Source organism: Carassius gibelio, chromosome B7, assembly GCF_023724105.1.
Source record: "Carassius gibelio isolate Cgi1373 ecotype wild population from Czech Republic chromosome B7, carGib1.2-hapl.c, whole genome shotgun sequence".
Taxonomy (NCBI): Eukaryota; Metazoa; Chordata; class Actinopteri; order Cypriniformes; family Cyprinidae; genus Carassius; species Carassius gibelio.
In genome coordinates, this window is record NC_068402.1 from 30,250,411 (window position 1) to 30,267,910 (window position 17,500).

Here is a 17,500-nt window from a genome sequence, read left to right on the forward strand (position 1 = left end):
TACACAGAATGAATTATTTAACCATGGTGAGGCACTGTTTCTCTTTCTGAAAGAAGGTTCTGCAGTTCAATGTCTCTTTTGAAGACTAAAAGGGCATTCAATGCACAGAAATGCACAAACTCTTGGCAAGTCTTTTAATGACGGAGAATCAAAGCTTGGTGCTCAGACAGACCTCTTCGTTTCATGAGCTACTTTGGGCACAAGAGAATGGAATCACATGCATAATTACTATCGTTACAGTCATGCATCAGATCTAATAGATTGAAGAGGTTTTGCTTGTTGGCCTGAAGCACTGATCAAAAGAAATAACTGAACAATATGAAAACAAACAAGTAAACACAGCACTCACAGTTACACATATAGGTTCCATTTTAATAATTCAGGAGCAGTTAATAACCAATGGTCAGATGAGGTCCTCTAGGATAAAATGTACCCTGAAACATCCCATTCCTTTCTTCCTAAATTGGATTTTTAAGTAACTCACTCTGAAAACTCACTCTATTACATTCAAACTATATACTTATACTGAAATCATAGCCTACTCGGTGCTCAAATAACGGATTTCATTTGATAAAAATTCACATTAGTGGAACAGCCTCAACACAGTCCAAATGCTAAGAAACATGACCTTTAAAGGAATGAGTCCAAAATTAGATGAAACTCTGTAGTTTGCTATGCACTACAGACACAGACACAATCTCAAAACATGAGATTATTTTAGGCTAAATATTGTATTCATTTATTTTCTGGTTTTCTTGCCTCAAGGCTATAGACATTATTCTTGAATTGCATTTGTGTGTGTGCTGGTTTAAAAAGTTGCCACATAATTTCCTTAACAAAAAACTATTTAATAAAGAAGTACAAAAAATAAAGGTGTTACAGAAGTGCAATATCAATAATATTTAATATGACAATGATACTTGCCCAAAATTAATCAATGTTTAATAAAATCCAATATGACCAGAAAATATCTATGTAATGCTTTACAATAAGGATCCATTTGTTAACATTAACTAGCAATGAAAAATATTTCTAAAGCATTTATGTTAATATCAACTTTTATTAAAATCTAAATGTATATTATTTAATGGACCTGAGCTAAGATGAACAAACGAAAAACAGTTGTATTTTCATTAACTAAGATTAATTAATAGTGTAACAAATGTATTGCTCATTGCTGGTTAATGCATTTACTAATGTTAACTAAAAGGATCTGATTGTAAAGTAGGACAGTCCTGAAACATCAGCTAAGCACAGAATGACAAGCCTAAACAAACACTTAATGAAAAGAACATTATTACAAATTAATTGCATGCAACCATTTTTTTTTTGATGTTGATTTATAATGCAGCACAGGCCTGTTATCTGAATCAGAGCAAAACATGAACAAATGATGAACACTGCAGCTATATTACATGGTCCTTGGAGGAATGAGTGATGAAAATTAATTTAGTGTTATGCATATTTTTTTTTTAAATGTGCTACCAACTTTTACTTTTTCCACTTAAAACCAAATGATACCTGAACTGTTATTAAGAAAAACGTATAATTTATTTTTGGTTTAGTTAAAGAGAATATGCAGCACAGTTTATACAACTATAAAGTCTGAATTGCTAGATATACAGTCACAAATGTGAGACAAAAACTTATAATTCTGACTTTTTCTTGAAATTGCGAATTTATATCTTGCAATTCAGAATTTCTTTTTACATAAACCGAATTGCAAATTTTGAGAGGGGGGGGGGGTCTTGGGGACTGATATGTTCTCAGATTTGGGAGTTTATATCTCGCAGTTCTGACTTTATGTCTCGTAATTGCAAGTTTATATCTCACAATATTACTTTTTAACTTGCAATTACGTAATTCTGAAAAAAAGTATGAACTGTGAGCTTGTATCATGCAATCCTGAGAAGAAAGTCAGAATTGTGAGATTAAAAAGTCACATTTACCTTTTTTTATTTCTTTTTTTTAAGTGGCAGAAATGGGCTTCATTGAGATATGCAATTATTTAAATGGGAATCTGCACAATCTGGAGTTTTACACTGAGGTTGCTGTGATGAGAAACAGAAAACTATAACCAAGAAAAAGCTTGGTTTGAAAGTGATTTTTATGTTAGTTGTGATTCATATCTTTAAAATAGACATAAAAAATTGATCCTTTTTGTCTGTGAAATTTCAATGACATATTGCTCTGTGTGAACTGAGCTTCATACTGTACATTACTACAATATTAATAATAGACCTTTTTTGTCCACAAAACTTTGCAGAAATTTCACAGATGTGATCGCATCTCAAGAATAAATGCACAGTTAGTGGTCATGTATTATTATTATAAAAACAACCATACTAAACATTTACTTAGTGTAATATTTCATGTACTTGACAAACACAATGAGTTTTTCTAACAGTGGTATCTCATTTTATACACTAGAGTAATACAATGACTGCATTAAAAAGAAATCCTTTATATTTTATGAAAGCAGACATTATTCTATGTTGTATACATTTTGAAAAGTGGTACACTGATCTATTATTCTGTGTAGGTTTATTAATCCAAAGGGTAATACAGACATATAAAATTAAGGTACTATAAATAGTGTGTATAGAATTCAAGTACCAGCCAACACTAGACTGAGTGAGGAGCTTAGCGCTCGCTACCTTTAGCACCGTTTTATGTTGCAGCACCAGGTACTTCATTACTGGTTTTATATCTGATCTGCTATCAGCTTCAATAAATAGAAACATCTGCAAACTTGCAATTATGTGGAATTGCGCTCTTGCTTTGTGGTTATCTGTGGTTCTGATAGTCAAACTGCATCATCAATTCCTGACAGAGTAAAAAAAAAATTGATTCAAATAGCCAAATTATGAATTTGCTCTGTCAAATGCTAATAAGAAAAAAATATTGAATTTCTATACCAGACATATTGTTGTGGGTTGATCTGGAAATTAGCATCACCCTTGACAAAAAAAAGCTGTATTTTTCCATCTGCTTTTATATTATTGAAGAAAATAAGTTCTGTGACCAATAAATGTTAGATTCTTACGTTTAGTTCTCTCTTTGTCAGAAGTAAAAGTTATGTAGGCAATAAAAAAACGACTTCGCAGTCGCATGACTTCAGAATCACCAATGAGCTTCTGACAACTCTTTAAAAAATCCCTGAAAGTAGAACAGTTTGCAAGATCCCATTTATAAACATGACAAGGTTTTGAAAGCAGGTTAGTGAGGAAGAAGGTTTTTTTTTTTTGTGATGACATTTAATGCAGTCCCATTTAGCCTCTTCTTAGCAACCAACCTTTTCAAGACAAGTAGAAGTAAAGTCATAAGTGGGTTTAACTGCTGTATTAAAGCCATTGAATAAAACATTAAAATATAATGTGCTTGTTTGAACCATAAACCTTATTTCAGGCATTTACAAAAACATAATTCAAAAAACCCAATGACTTATGGACGACAGAACCAGAAGAGCTAAAATGCTAACTCTACATGCTAAAAATATTACTATAGTGAGATGGCAAGATGGTCCACTTAAATGTTTTACTACCACTTATCTGAGATGATGGGCGGAAATAAGCACCTCTTACTGTATGTGTACTGTATGTAGGGATAAAGTAGCTCCCTGATGAACTGTTGGTCAATGGCAACAGCTTGACCAGACCAGACCAGTTTTTCCAACGATGGATTGGTCCATAGCTGCTTTGAGTATCTGTGTAATATTTTGTTCCATGGCTTACAACATTAATTCTGCAATCCCCCTGCATCTCAGCGACTTGCAATGCGATCATTGCCCCTTGATGGCAGCCCGCAGGTCTTGCAGCACTTTACATGGACTGAAGGCACTTGACATTGCCCGAGCCACTTGAGGGTCTGACAGAAGCGTAATGTCAAATGGTCTTGTAAACACAACTGACCTGAAAGACACAGACAGAGAACAAACATGAGAGACTGTAGTTAGGACAGCTCTAGAAGGGTGAGACTGCTTCATCACCTGCGCGAGAAACATGCTCTAGTGCATTCCCACATTTGCCCTCAAACCAGGCAACACATTACAGCAACACAGCGATAACAAACCGCACTCATGACTGATCCTTTGAATTCCTGAAATAAAATCAAGTTGACTACATACAGAACGTAGACCATGAAAAGTATAATGGCTGCACAAAACATAATTAAGGGTCACTTTTAATAAGGATCCTTTTCTCACTTCCGAGGTTCTCAGAAGTGGAACTCATCATTAGGAAACAACATCAATGGTTAACAAACTACAACAAATATAATTCTTGCTTTCCCATGTCCCAATAGAAAAAAATAAATCACAATTGTTTTTTTATGAAAGAGAGAGAGAAAAAAGAGAGAAATATCAGAAGAGAGAAAGATGTCGAAATTTGCCATCACTCCCTCAGTTATACTAGAAACACACACGCAATAACCAATTTTTTTTATTTTTTATTTAATGTCATGGTAATAAAACACAAAGTATAATGTTATAAATGTAAATTACATATATTAAAATTGTAACTTTAAAAACATTGATAAATATATTTAAACCTCTTCACAGTCGGAAAAGTGAAAAGGGTTTCTGTCACAGTCGCTAATGTGAGGGAACACGGAACGAGGTTTAACAACCAGGAAGCCAGGAAAACACACATAACAGAGGAGGCTGACAAACAATACCGGACGCCGAACTAAAAATAGGGCACACGTTATATATACATGACATGAAAAGGGGATGACAAGACACATCTGGGATAAAACTAAACAGGAAACACCTGGAACTAATGATAAGGACAGGAACAGGAAGGACCAAATATGGGCAAATACACTGACAGTGGCACATCATGAAAGTTTGGTCAGAATTTGAAGCATTAAAAAAAAATTATAGTAAAATAAATAAAAAAATAATTTTTGCATTATCTAGTTAATTTCTGAATCTTTTAAAGCAAATGTGGGTATGTATTTCTCTATTAAGAGGAATTTTACACAACATCAACCCGATATCTGTATTATGGGAGAGGTGATACATATTGTTGATCATTTCAAGTATCTGGGCATAATTATTGATTCTAATTTAAGTTTTAAAAAACACATAAAAAAGATCTCCAATTGTGTCAGAGCTAATTTGGCTAATTTTAGACATATAAGACACCAGTTACCAATAGCCGCAGCTAAACTGTTTTTGCATTCAATGATTTTTTCACAATTATCTTACTGTTCTACAAGCTGGTCCCAGGTGGGTCGGACCACATTAAAACCTTTATGTACCCTTTACAAACAAGCTGTAAAAGTTATCGACAAAAAAACAAGAAACTATCACCAATTTATTAACCTTTTATAGTTTTGAAAATAATTATTTTATCTTTTTTTTTCTTTTTCTGAAGATATTCACACCAGGCTATAAAAATGAAGTTTAGTAATTTTCTAGGATTTTGTTCCAAAAATCCCATGAAATGCTAGGTGGGGGAATGCTAAGATGGGATGAGGGTGAGCATGCTGATGGATTTGGACCCCTTGAGCATTGGATTTTTTTTATGATAAATTATTCAAAACATAAAAAGATTAACTATTGGAATATAAAAATGCCATATTTTGCCAAGTTGGCCACAAAATATCTCTGGTGTGCCAGTTTAACCTTTGCTGGGCATGTTTTTTAAAGCATTCAGCAAGACAAGAATTTTTTTCTTTTTTTCTTTTTGAATACCATTTACAAGACATCATGTGTGCCAGTAAAGAGCTGATTAAAAGCATACTCTAAATGCGTCATAGTTTATCCTTGTCTGAAATACTGATAAGACCAAAAGCCCTTAGAGCAAAGACCAAAAACAAAGAAGGGTTTACAACACAAATCTACGGAAGCAAAGTGTTGCAGACAGCCCTACTAAATTAATTTTCAGGGCATTTCCACTGGATAGGCCTCTAACAGAAGGAGTCATTCACATCTTAGCATGACACCATCTCCTCATGCTGCTAGATCACACAGTGTGTTGACATCAGTAGGGTCAAGGGCCCCAGCTGCAGTGGGATCACACGCTGCACCCCCTCACCAAAACCCCAGCAGACCCTTTCCTTCCCACACTGCCACTCTGTTCATAGGCACGTAGCTGTGTGACCATGTCCCTATTACTTTTCTACTTTATCAGAAATCTCCAAAGGCTTATGTGTAAACAACTTCTGATAAAACACATAACGAAAGCTTGTTCTTATGCACATAAGGGATTTTTTTAATGTGAATGCACATACGTCACAAGTATTTATATTTATAAGAAGTTGTCCTTATCTGCTACTTGTAAAGTAAAAAATATCAGTAGCACTTTACAATAAGGTTCCATTTGTTAAAATGAACAATGAAAAATACTTCTGCAGCATGTATTAATCTTTGTTAGTACTGAATCCAACATTTACTAATACATTCTTAAAATCAAGATTGTATCTATTAATGTTATTTAATGAACCTGCAGCTAACATGGACTAACAATGAACAGCTGTAGTTTTATTAACTAATGTTAGCAATAAATAATGTAACAGATGTATTGTTAGTTAATGCGTCAAATATAGTTAACAAATGGAACCTTGAAGTGTTGGCATCAAGTCTGCTTTTAAACATCCATGTGTGTGTGTGTGTGTGTGTGTGTCATTATGGATGCATTATAATGCTTTTAGAATACCTTTATAATGCATCATGCTCTTAAAACTTATAACCACAAATAATGCAGTGAAATGATTATTTATCAATGGTGCAACATATCATTAAGTCATTTACAGTATAAATCATTATGCATGCATTATAATGCATTAAGAATACCATAAAAGTGCATTACAAATGCAGCTTCATAGAAAGTATTACCAATCTGTTTCTACACCAACCATGTTTTTTTTTTTTTTTCAGAGTAGACTAGGACTGTGACATGCAGTATTTTTTACCAGGTGCTTCAGAAAAGAGCATGCAATCATTTTCTGCCTGTAAGACCGGTGTAATTTAGTGCATATCCTGCATCTCACATGAAACAGTTCATAAATAATTGATTGTGGAGTAAAATAAAAGGTTCAGATCTAATATAGCTGCAAAGCATTTTCACCACATGTCCTAGCTTTTGCTTTTCCTCTGCTCACAAACACCTCATTACCAGCCTGTGGAAGCTGTCATGTCCTTTCAGCTCAAAGAAAGTTAAAGCCCACAACACTTCACATGGAGCACAGTCTTCTCATCCATGACCCTGTCATTCAGAATTCATTCAGTCACTGGTTATGTGTGATTCACAGCACACTTACCGTATTGACAGTAATTGTGAGTTCCAGTGCCATTTGAGGCTGCTACTAAAAATCTGAGAATTAATGGACTGACCATTAACTAGAAACAACGGTAATGTTTTATTACAAAAAGAGAATGAATTACGGCCTAATGACATTTTTTATGAGTCCCTTCATCATACAGTAAGCATCTTCATTAATGAAATTGCAATTTCATTGGATGTACTGTACATTACCCAATAACACATAGCCTCATAAATGTATGCAAATACAATAAGAGTTTGCTGCAGTGATGATGCAAATGCTCCCAAATGCTTTTTGGTGCTCCCAAACTACTGTATGATGATGTAATTCTGCATTGGGTGAGTTAAGATCATATATGTGGCCCAAGTCAGCAGAAGCAAATGTGCATTTATAATTTATATTTGGAGGGCATTTACAAATTGTCTTTTCACGACTGAATAGCTATCCAATCAGTTAAAATGTATGGGGTTCTATTTTAAAAGAGATACAGTAGTTCTTAAATATTACATCACGTGCAAAGTTATTGGACATGGTTTAAGGATGCATGATCATGATACAAATCATAATTGTCAATCATTTACTTTAACACTGTGATTATTATTTTTCATTTTCTAATATATAAGCAGTATTAAAACACTTATTTTGCTTAAGGCCAAATTTTGAAAGTCACCAAATCTGTTGCTTGTACATTCAATCACAAACACACACACACACACACAAATGTTTGTTTTTGTGAAAAGTGGGGACATCCCATAGGCGTAATGGTTTTTATACTGTAGAAACTGTATATTCTATCGCCCTTCACCAACCCTACACCTAACCCTAACCCTCACAGGAAACTTTGTGCATTTTTACTTTCTCAAAAAAACTCATTCTGTATGATTGATAAGCGTTTTGAAAAATGGGGACATGGGTTATGTCCTCATAAGTCACCCTCTCCTTGTAATACCTGTGTCATACCCATGTCATTATACAGAGTTGTGTCCTGATATGTCACAAAAACAAGAGCACACACACACACACAAACACACACACACATATGCGTGCTTCCTGTATTTACATGATTTATTCCAGACAGAGCAGCAGACCAAATCCCGTGATACAAAGTGGCCTTCGGCTGGGAGAGGGCTCATTAATCCGGTCTGAACTCACCCCACCTCCCTAACATCCTGTAATAGCCGTTTTAAACAATGTTGAGGAGCCTTAGTGATACAGGAAATGAAGTTTGTTTTTCTTTTTCAGTTAGGGATTTTTCCCCAACCTTCAGCATGAACTAACACTTGGTTTATTCACTTAAATATAGGTTCCCCAATGTTATTACTATTCTTAGTAATTAATAAGTTACATGTTAATATATTATTAATGACTTATAGATCATTGAAATGTCAACACTGTAATATTATCTCACAGCGTTAAAATACTCCACTTGTGTCAGAGAAGACATCTGTTTACACCCTAACCAGTCAGCCCTTACATTGCAGTACATACTACAACATATTCAAAACCTGTTTTGTAAACGCATTAATAAATCATTTACAAAATCATTTTTGCATCCCCTATTCTAAAGTGTAGACTACTCATGAGTTGTAAATGTTTTACTCATCATTTGCAGTTCTTTCATCCCAGTGTGTACACACACACGAAACCTGTAACTGGAAGGCTTGTAAAACATTTACAACTTTACAAAAACATGTTTTACAACAAAACATTCACAAATTGTTAGCAAATCACGTATTAATCACTTATAAATGTTTGGTAAATGATAATTTTTGTCTGGCATTTCCTATCAGCTTAAAACGTGGGTGTTACAATGCTTATATATAGACAGAACAACCTATAGGAAATAAACAAAATACATAAACCTTCATATCAATTAGATTTAACAAAAGGCATACATCATAAATTTCAGTATGAACTCAGAGACCTTCTCTATAAAACAATCTAAACTTTTTACACATTAATTGTTAGAGCTTTATACTCTCACTTTATTCAATAATTGTCTCATTTATTATAATTTTCTTCCTGAGATGTTGTTGGAATAAATCTGGGAAAACAAAGAAATATTTGGGGACTTCATGGAAACACACTGAAATATTGAATCTTTGTAGGAAATACTGTGCATTTACATTTGTTTATCATACTGCTTACTGTATGTTCATACAATGCTTTAAGATGTAAAACAACACGGTTGATTTGTTATGCAACAGCATTATAATTTGCAAGTAGATAACAGCTGACTTCAGTTGAAGTGGCATGAAAATCCACTTGTGATCTATTTGGACAACGCCAAAATAATTCATTCCAAACAGTTATGCAAGTCCTCTCTCAACATCCAAAACACTGTCAGGAGTGAGGGAATTGAGCTGCAGCATGCCTTGCCAAAAGAGGTTATTATCTAAGGCCAAAGGGGGTAAAAAAACAAAACAATACTATTAATAGCCCTTTGGGATGTCATGATTTACAAATCTAGAGGGGGAAAGTCCAATTCTTAATCAGAAGGCACCCAGCTTGGAGAATCAGTGAAATGTCCCTTAGTATCACAAAAGACTGTGAGACACTCCAGCTCAACTATGACAGTCTGAGCCAAAAGAACCAGGTTTTTGGCAGTTGATCTAGTAGCTGATTAATTCACAATCCAGCGCCAACAAACAAACTGAAACAAAGTGTTGGTAATAAAGCAGAGCTCTTCAGAATACTGCTGATGTCAAGTATTGACTGTGAAAAAGCCAGGAGCCTGGATCAAACCCAGTGTCAACCAACCAAATGAATAAATAATGAGGACAAAGTGAAGATGAGGTATCCTAATATAGCCAGTATTATTTAGTTCTTGCATTTTTCGTATGCATTATTCCTCAGACCCGACAGTTTACACCTGTTACATGGGGATACTTATATTACTCTTGTTATATAAAGTAGCTTCATGACTAAAATATATTAGTTAAGAAGAACACACCTATGTCCATATGTATTTGTGACAGGTGGAATTAAAAGGGGCTGGTTGCACCAACTGTACGTGAGTTACACATTTTGATGTAAATGGGCACTAAGTTGCAACTTACGCACTACTAAATTTTTTTTTTCGTTGCACCATTACACTTAGTTGAAGTGTAACTCTACATATAAACAAAATATTTACAGAAGCATCTGACCAGGAGTAATGGCTGGAATAAAACAGGACACTGAGTGAACTGCATCAATATGATCTTCTTTTACCCGACAACCTGCAATCCTTTAGAAATATATGATGCTGCTGAAATATACACTCATATACTAAGAGAGAGAACAATAGGCCTATGTGAATACTTTGTTTATTTTTTAGCGAGTCTTCAACACCTCATCTACAGTGCGCCTCTGTGCGCTTTGGTCCGTGTTGCATGTCAGATGAAATAATAAACGACATTTCCTATATATTTTTTTATTTCAGTATTTATTGATCAATATTCATTTCAATGACAGTTTTCTGAATGTTATTTACATAAAAATAGCTTACATATAGACTAATGTTATTAATGTATTGTTTTTAATGGAAACTTGTTTACCATTAATACATGTGAGGCAAGAGAAGTTAGAATGAAGGATAAATAAAAAATCCATAGCATTTAAAAAGTTCTGTTCACATATTTTAAGGTTTATAATGGATGAGCTAGGGTAAACATCATATTATTTGACTGTACATTACAGAGAGCTTACAAACTACTACCTACGTCCCGTGTTACGAACAACCTTTAGAGGTAGTTAAGCTAAATAAATTCAACCTGTTTGCTTTCATAGTGTAGACACTCATGTGGTCGAATTAGTTTGAACATTCACAAAATACTGCCTATTTTTAGCCCACTGACCTAGCATGGAATCACTGTGGGACATTTTGTTAGAAAATGGACCAAAAACAACTTTACTTTTGTTGTACCAAAACATGCAGATTACAGTTAAAATTACAGCTGCTTTATCCTACTCATTAGCTTCGTTTCCCAATTGCCAATAATCTCCATAACATTATTTTTAGGCAATAGTATTCATGCACCATACTCGGTGCTAACACGGCAGCAATGTAGATTGTTATAAAAGTGTCTTGAGGAATTTGAAACTTATTTTAAAGTGGTCATGAACTGATAAACCAAAATTCCCTTGATCCTTTTGACATCCTACACTGTACCTTGTACTATAAAAAAAATCATGTAAGTTTTAGAACTCAAAACTTTGTCGTTACTCTAAAACTACTTAAACTGAAAGAAGTCTGCCAAAACGACAGCTTTTGGAATGTATTACTCAATGATGTAATAGCATCATATGTAACAGCATCGCCCACCGATTCACGCATGCAGTGTTTATATGAGAGGCAAAGTCGCAGGTGGCCGAGAGAGCTCAACATGCTGCAACTTAAGAAAACACATGCAAATTGAAAAAACACCAGCAAATGAAGAAAACATCTTCACAAGTGTTGCAAATCATCACAACACATGCATATAACGAAATGCGCTGCAAATCATCACAACACATGCATATAACAAAACGCGCTGCAAATCATCACAACACATGCATATAACGAAACGCGCTGCAAATCATCACAACACATGCATATAACGAAACGCGTTGCACATCATCACAACACTAGAATCTAACGAAACGAGCTGCAAATCATCACAACACATGCATATAACGAAACGCATTGCACATCATCACAACTCTTGCATATAACGAAACGCGCTGCAAATCCTCACAACACATGCACATTAAGAAACAATTAATGAAGCATTGCAGATTTATTTTCATTAACCTTGAAAATATATTTAGCTGAGGATATTAAAGTTAGCCATCTTAAGTAAAGTTTTACATTTAATCATGTAATTATTCAGCTTATTTAGGCTAATAATATCAAAAAGATAAAGGAATCATGCAATCAGGGTGTTTAAAAAAAACCCCTCACCTTTCAGTTCACCAACAACTCCACTGACCAGTAACCACTGCACGATAAGCAAATCCCAGCCAGGTCCGACACTTTTTGAGGTCGCCTTGAAACATTTCAATTGTGGTCAGTGCTATTTGCAGCGCGTTTGTTAATGTGCATGTGTTGTGAGGATATGCAGCGCATTTCATTATATGCATGTGTTGTGAGAATATGCAGCGTTTCTTAATTTGCATATGTTGTGAAGGATTTGCACACAGTTCGTTATATGCATGTGTTGTGATGATTTGCAGCGCATTTCGTTATATGCATGTGTTGTGATGATTTGCAGTGCGTTTCGTTATATGCATGTGATGTGAAGATTTGCAGCACTTGTGCTGTCAAACTGATGAAGATGTTTTTTTTTATTTGCTGGTGTTTTTTTCAATTTGCATGTGTTTTCTTAAATTGCAGCACTTTGAGCTCTCTCAGCCACGTTAATAAGCCAATCATACCAGTGGGTTTTTATTTCCAAATCTACAGTGCACCACGCCTGTTCCACCCCCCAGCAAATAATCATGAAGAGTCCTTAAGTGAACTCCACCAGGGTAAAATAATTATAAGCAAACATTTCGCAAAACTAATCAAATGTGGGTGGTTTTCCTGGATAATTTATTTTTAAAAGTATGGAATTAAACATGCACCACCAAACCGCTAATCACAAATCACATTTTAATTAGCACACTGACCTAAAGCAATTTTCTCAGGACTAGCACATGAAAGCCCTTGCACTACATTTCAAAATGATGATGATGGTAATTAAAGGCTGTGAGCCAGGTGAGCTACAGTACAAAAAAGCAGCAATGAAGAGGGATTCAGAGATCTGTAAATGGCACAATCCTCAGCAAACAGCAATAATCAAGCCAAACCAATCTAATGGTGCAGCACTTTATGGAACTTTCAATAGCAAACACAGAGTAAAAATGTATTTTCTCCCTCTCTCTCTTAGTACGATTGATGATAAATGGAAGGCAATTACTTTAAACCTATAAAATGTCATTATTAATCATGCTACCAGGTAATTGCAGTTCAAAATAACACACACCATATTTACCAAAGGATACTGAGTGCACAGATTTGTCCTAGTCTCATTGAAGAAAAAAATCCCTTTTGGCTATAGCAGCTCAAAATGGACTGTGTGTTTTTTTTTTCAATGTGAAAAATGACCTGTCCTAGTGAAAAATAATATGCAATAATAATAGTCAAACAATTAAAAATATAAGTTTAGCTAAACCATTCATAAGCTTATTGTCTCAAAGAGTGGAAAGACTGTAGCTCTGTGGCATCTGCAACAAATGTCATTAATCAGAAGTTATTATTTTTCCAATTCTGTTTGTTCCCACAAGTTTGCATGGATATTGCACACTTGAATTAAACTCATATATACATTTAATACTAATGTCATCAATAATGTGCATTTTAAACATGATTATTAATGTCAAATAATTAGTATCAGCTATTTTAAGGAATTCATACTGAAAAAATAAAAAGTACTATTAAAAATGATACAATTCCACCCTTAAGTCAGGTCCACCATTATGTTGGATACGGAGTATGCTAGGCATTTGGCCCAAGGCCAGTAGGGAGCCCCAAATCACAGCTTTGGTTATTTATTTATTTAAGTGCATGTACTTGGGTTTAAGGACAAATACACCTTGCCAATATGCAATTTTTTGTCTGTGAACACAAAATGTTTTTGTCAGCACAGTCTGAAGATGATCTGACTCTAATTTGATGATCTGACTCGAAAATCAGACAAATAGCCTAGGAGGAGTTCTAAAACGTAGACAGGAAGTTAGGCAGAATATGGCATAATTAGTATCTATGGTCTAAGCATGACCAAAGAATATTTTTAGACCAGTTTCAACACAATAGGCTAATGTAATCAAAAGTTTCTGTTTTAGCCTTTTTTGGAGATTTCATCATTAGTGGTTAATAAATAGTTTATCACTTTAGATTAACAGGTGGCACTGTTATTAAACTAATTTGTCAAGGTCAGTGTGAGGTGACAATGGCACATGCAAAGTCTGGTGTCAATATATCAAAGCTTTGCAGAGATACAGCCCATGTACAGATAAAGATATGTAATTTAGCATCACCGCAGAAAATTCATTGATGTGTTAAATGATAACCATTTTTTATATTGACATGAAATCCTTAACATTTGCCAGCATGGCCTGAACATGATCTGAGTAAAATTTTGGGAAAATGGACCTACAGTTTAGGAGGAGTTTGAAAAAGTTTATTTTCAAAATTAATTAAAAATGGCAGACAGGAAGTTTGGCTGATTGCAGCAAAATTGGTATCCATGTTCTCAGCATGACCCAAAGAATATATTGAGATATAGCCTCACATTCATTTTTGAGTGCTCTTCATCAAATCAAATCACATGCTATTTGAGAAAAGTTTGAGTAATCAACTTGAATTCCATAACTTTTTGCCAGCATGGTCTAAAGTTGATCTGAGCCAATTTGATGAGGAGAAAGAGAGCAAAGTTTTAGAGTTGTCACTGTAATACACTGTAAAAGAACCCCACTGCTCTGACTTCTGCAGCTTTGTCATGTTTAACGAGTGACCAAAGAACTACTGATGTATAATCTTTGAAGTGACTCCTGACAGTGTGAAATACAAAAGTATGCCAAAATACCCATCTTGGCAAATTTTCTCAAAAACAGTTGGATATGTTTTAAACAAACATAAAAATTTGAGAAGGAAACCAAATGTGTATCCTTTTAGACCTATCAATTGTGTTTAAAGTGACCTTGCCTAATTTACTAGCTGCTGTCTGTGACTTTAATATTAGTAAGTAAATAAAAAAAAGAAAATCACTTACTTTTCTTGGCTGAATACGATTAATCTATATTTCATTTACACAGTGAGGAACATGCAATATTATTTTACATTTTATTATTTAATTTCTGTACTTGAACACCTACAAATCTAAAAACCCAAAGCATCATTAACTTTATCTGTCACGGTCAGTCTGGGAGAAAGGAACGAGGAACTGCAGGAGAACACTTCAACTGGAATTTAATTCAAAATAAAGGAAAACACTACAACTTCCGGGATGACATAACAGCAGATGAGAAACAAGAGGCAGAACTCACTATAAATACACAGACACCAATGGGACAAATATGGGAGCAAATTAACTAATTAATCAAACACAGTTGGAACACATTCACACAACGAGGACAGGAACAGGAAAGACCAAATAAGGAAAACAGGAACTAAACGGGAACTTATATGTGACAGATCACCCCCCTTTCAGGAATGGGCAAGAGGCCATGGCGGAGCAGGCAGTTCAGGTTGCCATGGCGGAGCTGGTAGCTCAGGAGGCCATGGTGGATCATGGTGGATCAGGAGACTCAGAATGCTATGGTGGATCTTCCATGGCCTTAGCTGGCTCGGCCACGGGTATATGCACCCAAAAATTATTTTGAGGAAAATTGGGAATCCAGGAGGGCACGCTGGAAGAGCAGCCACATGAGGGTGCTGTGAAGGGGATTCAGGGACTTGAGCCCTCCCTGGGCTTAACTTGAGATTCAGAGCCCTTCCTGAGCTAAACGAGGAATCAGTAGCCATCCCTGGACTAAATGAGGAACCAGGAGCCCTCCCTGGGCTTAACTGGGGATCAGGGGAGCACATAGGAGGTGCTGGCACTGGAAGGTGCTCTGGAGAAGCAGACACAGCAATGCGCTTTTGAGGAGCTGGCACTAGAGCGAGCTTTGGGGCTGGAGCCAACACTGGAGTGACCTCTGAGCAGGAGAGAGCTATGACCGGCAGGCTTGCCACATGAATGGCCAGTGGGCTTGACACATGAAATGCCATCTCTGTGACTTCAGCACAGCCAGCGGACCTATCAGCTCGAGATTGGAGTCTCTCCAGACACTGGATGACTGCCTCCTTCCAGTCGAGGTTGGTGGTGCCTCGGAGCACCGCAGGGCCTGAGCCGGAACTGAGTCAAGAGGGTTTCCCCCTCGAGGGAGCTGGTGAGGGCGAGCTATACAAACGGCATTGTGTAACTGATAGGGTCGGGGTTAGTCTGAGCCACGATGATGAACATCGCTTGTTCTCTCAGGGGGGTCACTCAGGGAGGAAGGAACGAGGAGACACTTCAGTTGGAACTTAATTCAAAATAAACTAAGGAATACAAAACACTAGAACTTTGGGGATGACAAACAGGAGATGGGAACCAAGGTCCAGAACTCACTATGAATATACAGACACCAGTGGGACACACCTGGGAGCAAATTAACTAATTAATCAAACACAGCTGGAACACATTCACAAAACGAGGACAGGAGTAGGAAAGACCAAATAAGGAAAACAGGAACTAAATGGTAACATACGCATGACAGTATCTTTAATCTATTTATTTATTTGAGCTATTGCTTTTAATTTATTTACTGACTGTTCACTTGTCTTTAATAATATTTTAATTTTATTTATATTTGTTAGGCTAGTAGTTTTTCCTGTAGTTTTCAAATTGGATTTGAGAATAGTAAAATTTGCTGATTTATATTTTTGTTGTGTAAGCTTATTTATTATGAGTAAGGGATAATGTACATCCAGTTGGTTGTTATCTCAGAATAAACTCCAACAGGGTGATAAGGACCCCGATGCAAAGCTATTTAATGGGCTGAAACTAGCAGGAACTATCCACTTACCAGAGGGGGTGCTGTCACAGTCAAGAATGTTACATTTCTTTGTGTTCTTTGGTCGAGGTTCATGATCACAATCAACATGTTCATTTTCATCCTCGGGCTCGGCCTTAGTGTTGACACATTTAACCAGTCGGCGCTGAACACCTCCTCCACAGGACACCGAACACTGCAAATACACAATAAACTGTTGAACAACCAGTACTCGGATCAATAAACTATTGCAAAGTTTTGACAACCGAAACTGTCTTGAAAGGTGCCATATCCTAATATTTATTAATATATTTGACTCAATCTGACTTTAGATTCTGAAAAATATATTTATACGACTAGTTAATGTTTTTGAATCTGTATGACAAAATAGCTAGATTTAAGTTTTTACAAGCTTATATCTTTTTCTGTTAATTAGATTTCAATTCAATCAAAGTTTCATTCAGACTGAGTTCAGTCAGACTGACTGGGGTATTTACAGGCTTTTTAGTATAAACTGAGACATCAGTCTGATGATGAATTCATTATTTGGTTGCATGTAAACAGAGCATTTTTAGCCCAAATTCAAAAGCATTTTTACATGACCAGAGGTCACCCAAGGTTTGAAGGAATTTTATATCTCATCATAGGAATC

At 35.6% G+C, this 17,500-nt stretch overlaps 1 protein-coding gene across 1 annotated transcript in view; it reads right to left on the minus strand.

Moving 5' to 3' along the window:
• Positions 1-351: 351 nt before the first annotated feature.
• Positions 352-17,500, minus strand: part of LOC127962163 (A disintegrin and metalloproteinase with thrombospondin motifs 7) — a 78,926-nt gene continuing 61,777 nt past the window's right edge. Inside the window, exons 23-24 of the mRNA XM_052561658.1 lie at positions 16,882-17,044; positions 352-3,911 (exon numbers count right to left, since the gene is read on the minus strand). Of these exons, the coding sequence (XP_052417618.1) occupies positions 3,763-3,911; positions 16,882-17,044 (312 nt within the window). The 3' untranslated portion in view covers positions 352-3,762. The remainder of the gene's footprint in view (positions 3,912-16,881; positions 17,045-17,500) is intronic.